Raw genomic sequence first — 6127 nt, 5'->3', positions numbered from 1 at the left:
CAAATATATATAACATAAATACAGTTTATTTTAAAATTATATCTTTTCCTTTTTTTCTTTTTTTTTTTTTTTTTTTTTTTTTTAAATTTATTTTTTTATAATCATTTTTTTTATTATAAATAAATTAAAATTTTTTATTTATCAAATAATAACTTTTCATCATTTTTTTTTTAGTAAAAAAGAAAAATAGTATATCTCAATTTTATAAATATTATTAGTAAAAAAAAAATTGCACATAATACATTTTTAGATTATAAAAAAATTTATTTTTAGGCAAAAAAATAAAGAAAAATTGCATCAAAAGGTAATTATTTTCCAAATTTAATTTTTTTTTTAAATTTTTTAAAATTTTTTTTTTTTAATTTATTTTTCAATATATTCCATATTAATTTATTTCTTTTTTTTTTAATTTTTTTTTAATTTTAATTTTTATTATTATAATAAATTAAATATAATTTATTATTTTTATTTTAATGTATAAAATAAAAAATTATAGATTAATAGAATTTTTTTTTTTCAAATTATAATTTCTTAACACATTTATATTAATAATATAAATATAATTATTTATTTGGTTAAATATACAAAAATATACATTTTAAAAGTATATATATAATTTAAAGATAGGAAATTTTACTTTTTTAGTATCTAAATAATAATTTATTCACTCATTTATAAAATTTTTTTATTTAGGTTGGTTTAAAATAATATTATCTTTATTAGGAAAAAAATAAAAAATTTATTTGATAAAAAAAACTCAATATCAAAAAAAAAAAAAAATTATTAGTTTAATAAATAAAAATAAAATACACAACATATAAATAAATAAAATAGTTTTAATAAATAAAATGACGAACATAACACATCATAATCAAAAAGCAACTGAAAAAGTTGAAAATAACTCACCAACACAAAACCAGCAATATATGAGTTCAAACATTACAAGAAAAAGAAGAGGAGCAATAAGTAGCGAGCCATTAGGGGATCAACCAGCAACCCCACTTCCATTAATTCCAAAAACTGCTGAGACACAAAAACGTTTAGAACAAGCCCTTTCAAAGAATATTATGTTTAACCATTTAGAAGAAGAGGAAAGAAATACCATTTATTCAGCAATGGACGAGGCACTTTATAAAGCTGGTGATATAATTATTAAACAAGGTGACGAAGGTGATCTTTTTTATGTAGTTGATAAAGGAATTTGCGATATTTATGTTAGTACAAATGGTTCCACCCCTACATTGGTTATGGAGGTTTTTGAAGGTGGTAGTTTTGGTGAACTCGCTTTAATTTATGGTAGTCCAAGAGCTGCAACTGTTATTGTAAGATTTATAAACATTTAATTTTGGTGGTTTAATTTATTTAAAATATTAATTGTTTTTTTATAATAATTATTTCTTTATTTAGGCAAGAACTGATGTCAGATTATGGGCATTAAATGGATCAACATATAGACGTATTTTAATGGACCAAACAATTAGAAAAAGAAGACTATATGAAGAGTTTTTAGAAAAGGTATCAATACTTCGTCATATTGACAAATATGAAAGAGTATCATTGGCAGATGCATTAGAACCATGTTCTTTTCATGATGGTGAAGTAATCGTTCGTCAGGGGGAGCCAGGTGATAAATTTTATATAATCGTAGATGGTAAAGTTAAAGTTACACAAGAAACGACCCCAGGCGATCCATCAACCACCCAGGTTGTTTCAGAATTAAAGTCTTCGGATTATTTTGGTGAGATTGCATTGTTAACAAATAGACCTAGAGCGGCAACTGTAACTTCGGTAGGTAATACAAAATGTGTCGAAATGGATAGACAACGTTTTAATAGAATTTTGGGTCCATGCGAAAATATACTCCGTAGAAATATTGAAACTTATAGCCAATATATTAATAAAATCTCCGCTTCACCAACTCTTGCCTCTCAAAAAATTTAGAAAAAAAACCAATAAAATCCACTAATAATACCAATTGTAAATATTAAAATATCAAAAGAATCAAACTATTTTTTTTTTTTAAAAGGAAAAAAAAAAAAGGAAAAAGAAATAAAAAAAAGGAAGAAAGAAATAAAATTTTTTTTAATTTTCAAAAAAAAAAATAAATAAATAGAATTTATCTTATTTAATGTAAATCATTTTTTTTAAAAAAAAACTATTTTATTTTATACATATTTTTATTTATTTGTTTGGATTTTAAATGCTATGTGGTATAAATCTATTTTCCTTTTTTTAAAAAATTTAAGGATTTTAAAAAAGGAAATGGGGGGTTTTTTTTTTTTTTTTTTTTTTTTTTTTTTTTTTTTTTTTAACACATATATAATACTTACTTTTTATTCATAAATTGTCTAAATTCTCTTTTAAATTGTACTTTCATACCACCTTGGGAGTTGCCTTCGACTTTTTTACCTTTGGTTGAATTAAATGTAACTGGTATACCCATACTTTTCATCATTTCTCTAGTTTCTTCATCTAGACCATCATCAATTTCTTCTTCTTTTATTTTATTATTGGATTTTTTATCATTTTTGTTAGTGGTGTTATTTTTGTTAGATTTATTATCTTTGTTTTGGTCTCTATCTCTGCTTCTACTCCTACTGTCTCTTTGTCTTTTCTTTTCTCTACTATTTGATCTTGATCTGGATCTTGATGACCTTTTGCCTCTATAATCTCTATCATCCACTCTTCTATCTTTTTCTCTACCCTCTCTATGATCTCTATGATCTCTATTATCTCTATTATCTCTATTATCTCTATTATCTCTATTATCTCTATTATCTCTTATATCTCTACCACTGTCCCTGTAGTCTCTATCTCTGTCTCTACCACCATCATGATCTCTACCACCTCTTTCTCTATCTCTATCTCTGCCACCATCTCTATCTCTGCCACCATCTCTATAATCCCTGTGGTCCCTTCTATCCCTCTCACTGTTGTGATCTCTATAATCTCTTCTCTCTTTATCTCTTCTATTATATCCGTTATTTCTATATTCGTTTTGTTCTTTTTCTTTTTCAATTTTTTCTAATTCTCTTTGTTTGTTTCTTTCTCTTATATCTTGGTAGTTGTCTTGGGAAATCATACCCTCTTCATATTCTATATTATTATAATCATTTATTTTATTTCTTTCGTGTGACATTTTGTGATTAAAATTATTAGAATTAATTTTAATAAAAATGATAAAAAAAAAAAAATAAAAAAAATAAAAAATAAAAAATTTGGGAATTTTGCGCTTTTTTTTTTTTATTTTTTTTTATTTATGAATTTTTAAAAATAAATAACATAATAATTAAAAACAATAATTGATAATAAACAAATAGTTATTAAATAAAATAAAATGAATGAGTTATCACTATTAAATTTAGAATTAAGTGATGAGGAAATAGCTCAGTTTGTTTCAGGAGAAAGAGAAGGAATAAAAATGATAAAATTAAAATTATTTCATGATATGATAATAGAAAAATCATTATCAGAAATACCATTCCAAAAGTTTTTCGAATGCTATTCAGATTTAAATAAACACTTGGATACAAAATCATTTTTATCATATATTTATTCAAATGTTTTCCCAACTCTATCAGAAAGAATAAAAGTAAATAAACTAGTAAATATCTTATTCATAATCTTTTATTTTTATTAACTTCCTTTTTTTCTATATATAGAGCGATTTTCAATTAATATGCAAAGAAAGACAGATTTCAATAAAATTAAGCGAATTAGAACAGTTACATAGAGAGCAGCCACTTTTGCAAAATGGTAAAAGGGCACCACCATTTTGTGTGGTAAATCCAGAGGAACAAATTAAAACACAAATTTCGGAATTAAAGCTTCAAGAAAAAGGAAGATTATTATCAATTTATCAAAATGTAATATATTTTAAAATACTAAAATAGATTTATTATTTTGTTATTAATGCTCTTTTTTTTAGTTATTAAATGAAAACAATAAATCAAAAAAACAGGTTGAAGATTTAGAAAAACAAAAAAATTTATTAATTCAAAAAATCAATTCGAAAATAGATAATGTTTCAAAATTAGTAGAACTTTCAGTCTCGTTGGATACATAGGAACATCAATAAATAGAATCAAATAAAATAAATTGTAAATAAGTTGTATAATAAATAGAAATATATTTTTAAATGATAGATTTATTTAAAAAGTTTTTTTTTTATATTTTAAATGTTTTTTTTTTTTTTTTTTGCGATTTTATGATTCGAATTTACAATATTTTTTTTATATATAATTAAACAATTTTTAATTTTATCTTTGATTTGGGGAACAGTTATTAGAGGCTTGTGGTGGCGTATTTAAATATGGTACTTGATGGAGTGAAGATGAGGCAGGTGAAATATTATTGTTATTATTTTGTGTATTTGTATTCATTGTATTATTATTATTATTGTTATTGTTATTATTATTATTTGGTGATGAAGGGTTGTTTTGTTTAGTTGGGCTATTGTTACCTGAATTACTTGATAATGATGATTGTGGAGATGGGATTGGGGTACCTAATAGATTGCTTTGTATATTTTGTCTAAAAGTGGAGTTTTTAGAGGCGGCTTCAGCAATTGCACTCATTATCATTGGGTTTGTAAATTCATACCGGCTGGTAATATTCCTTGGGGTAATGGAGAGTTTAATCCCCGGGTGGGAGAATACTATTAAGGAATTGATCTGCTGCACCGGTTGGACTGTTGCTTCCTGGGGCACCTTTAGGGAATGAAAATGATACTGCTTGAGTTACAAAGTTTCTTAAATATAACAATTGTTCACGAATTAGTTTATTTTCAGAGTTTAGTAATTCGACACGGGCTCTAAATTCACTATTGGTACCAGTAAGATCGGAAACTTTTTTCTCTAAATCTTGGATATAGGCTTTTTGTCTTTGTCTAAACAATTGAGCAGCCTCTCTGTTTTTAACTAACCTTCTTTGTCTTTTCATATGTCTTTCTTCGTCCATATTAAAGCTTCCATCAGTTGTTGGAATTAAAGTTGTACCATTTTCACCTTTAACTGGTGTTGAGCTAATGAATTTTCTCTTTTTAATTGATTTATCTTCTTCTTTCTTTTTATTATTGTTATTGTTGTTATTATTATTTGTTGTAGTTGTATTTTGATTGTTATTTGTATTGTTGTTTATATTATGTTGGGGGATTTGATTTTGTAAAATAGAAACTTGTGGATTATTTAAATTGTTTGGTGGAATAGGAATTAATGTTTGATTTGGTTGTATTGGTTGTTTAAAATTCATTTTTTGGTTATTTTGTTGTTGTTGTTGCATATTTAACATTGGTTGAGATGAGATTCCAAATGGGACATCAAATACTGATTCAGGGACAATGTTATAGTGGTTTTGTTTCATTTGGTCATTATTCATAAAATCCATTTTTTTAATTTGGTCTTGATTTGGTACGATACCATTAGAATAAATATCTAATTTTTTTTTTTAACAAATAATAAATTAGTATAATTATATTTTTAAATAAATAAATTTAATTTTTAATATATTATTAATACTTACTAAACTGTTGTGGTTGTTGGTGATGTTGTTGTTGTTGTTGTTGTTGTTGATGGTTATGCATAATATTATTTACATTGTCATTTGAATTATTATTATTTAAATCGTTTTCTTTTTCAGGTTGTAAAAATATTGAAAATAATTCTTCATTTTGATTATTATTTATAAAAACCTGTTGGTTTGTATTATTACTATTATTATATATTATGTTTGATTGTTTATTTTGAATTTGTTGTTGTTGTTGCTGTTGTTGTTGTAATTGTTGTTGTTGTTGTTGCAATTGTTGTTGTTGGTAAGTATTAAAATTGTTATTATTTTTTTTCCCAAATTTATTTGGACTATCAGGAACAATACTCGAGGTAAAGTCAATACCTAGATCTTGAGTTTGGAATAAATTATATAATGAGTCGCTTTCAATAAGACTCATTTTATTTTAGATTATTTTATTGTTTCTTATTAAACAATTATTATACTTTATTAGATTGGTCAAGTGGTTATTATTAATTTATTATAAGATATTAGTAATTCAAATTTGAATTTATTAATAGCTCTAATTTTATATTATTGGTTGATTAAGTTATTAATCGTAATTACTTTTTGATTAACTCCT

At 23.9% G+C, this 6127-nt stretch overlaps 4 protein-coding genes across 4 annotated transcripts; 2 read left to right on the top strand and 2 right to left on the bottom strand.

Annotated features, from left to right (window-relative positions):
- Window positions 1-848: 848 nt before the first annotated feature.
- Window positions 849-1941, top strand: PKAR (cAMP-dependent protein kinase regulatory subunit; the record flags this gene model as incomplete). The annotated part of the gene is made up of 2 exons (XM_003292844.1): window positions 849-1322; window positions 1408-1941. The coding sequence occupies 2 exons, from the start codon at window positions 849-851 to the stop codon at window positions 1939-1941; spliced, it is 1008 nt and encodes a 335-aa protein (XP_003292892.1).
- Window positions 1942-2177: 236 nt separating this feature from the next.
- Window positions 2178-3139, bottom strand: DICPUDRAFT_83488 (uncharacterized protein; the record flags this gene model as incomplete). Its single annotated transcript, XM_003292841.1, has 2 exons — window positions 2178-2226; window positions 2331-3139. 2 exons carry the CDS (start codon window positions 3137-3139, stop codon window positions 2178-2180), a joined length of 858 nt encoding a protein of 285 aa, XP_003292889.1.
- Window positions 3140-3337: 198 nt separating this feature from the next.
- DICPUDRAFT_83487 (uncharacterized protein) lies at window positions 3338-4066 on the top strand (the record flags this gene model as incomplete). The annotated part of the gene is made up of 3 exons (XM_003292843.1): window positions 3338-3592; window positions 3663-3866; window positions 3929-4066. The coding sequence occupies 3 exons, from the start codon at window positions 3338-3340 to the stop codon at window positions 4064-4066; spliced, it is 597 nt and encodes a 198-aa protein (XP_003292891.1).
- A 133-nt stretch (window positions 4067-4199) lies between these two features.
- bzpF (uncharacterized protein) lies at window positions 4200-5395 on the bottom strand. The gene has a single exon (XM_003292840.1). It carries the CDS (start codon window positions 5383-5385, stop codon window positions 4636-4638), a length of 750 nt encoding a protein of 249 aa, XP_003292888.1. The 5' UTR covers window positions 5386-5395; the 3' UTR covers window positions 4200-4635.
- Between the last annotated feature and the right edge of the window lie 732 nt (window positions 5396-6127).

This window comes from Dictyostelium purpureum, assembly GCF_000190715.1.
Source record: "Dictyostelium purpureum unplaced genomic scaffold DICPUscaffold_378, whole genome shotgun sequence".
Classification (NCBI taxonomy): Eukaryota; Evosea; class Eumycetozoa; order Dictyosteliales; family Dictyosteliaceae; genus Dictyostelium; species Dictyostelium purpureum.
The sequence above is the reverse complement of the archived record's forward strand: the minus strand, read 5'-3'. Positions and strand labels throughout refer to the sequence as shown.

Coding starts and splice junctions, on each gene's coding strand:
- bzpF (XM_003292840.1), bottom strand. CDS start 5,385: ATGGATTTTATGAATAATGACCAAATGAAACAAAACCACTATAACATT.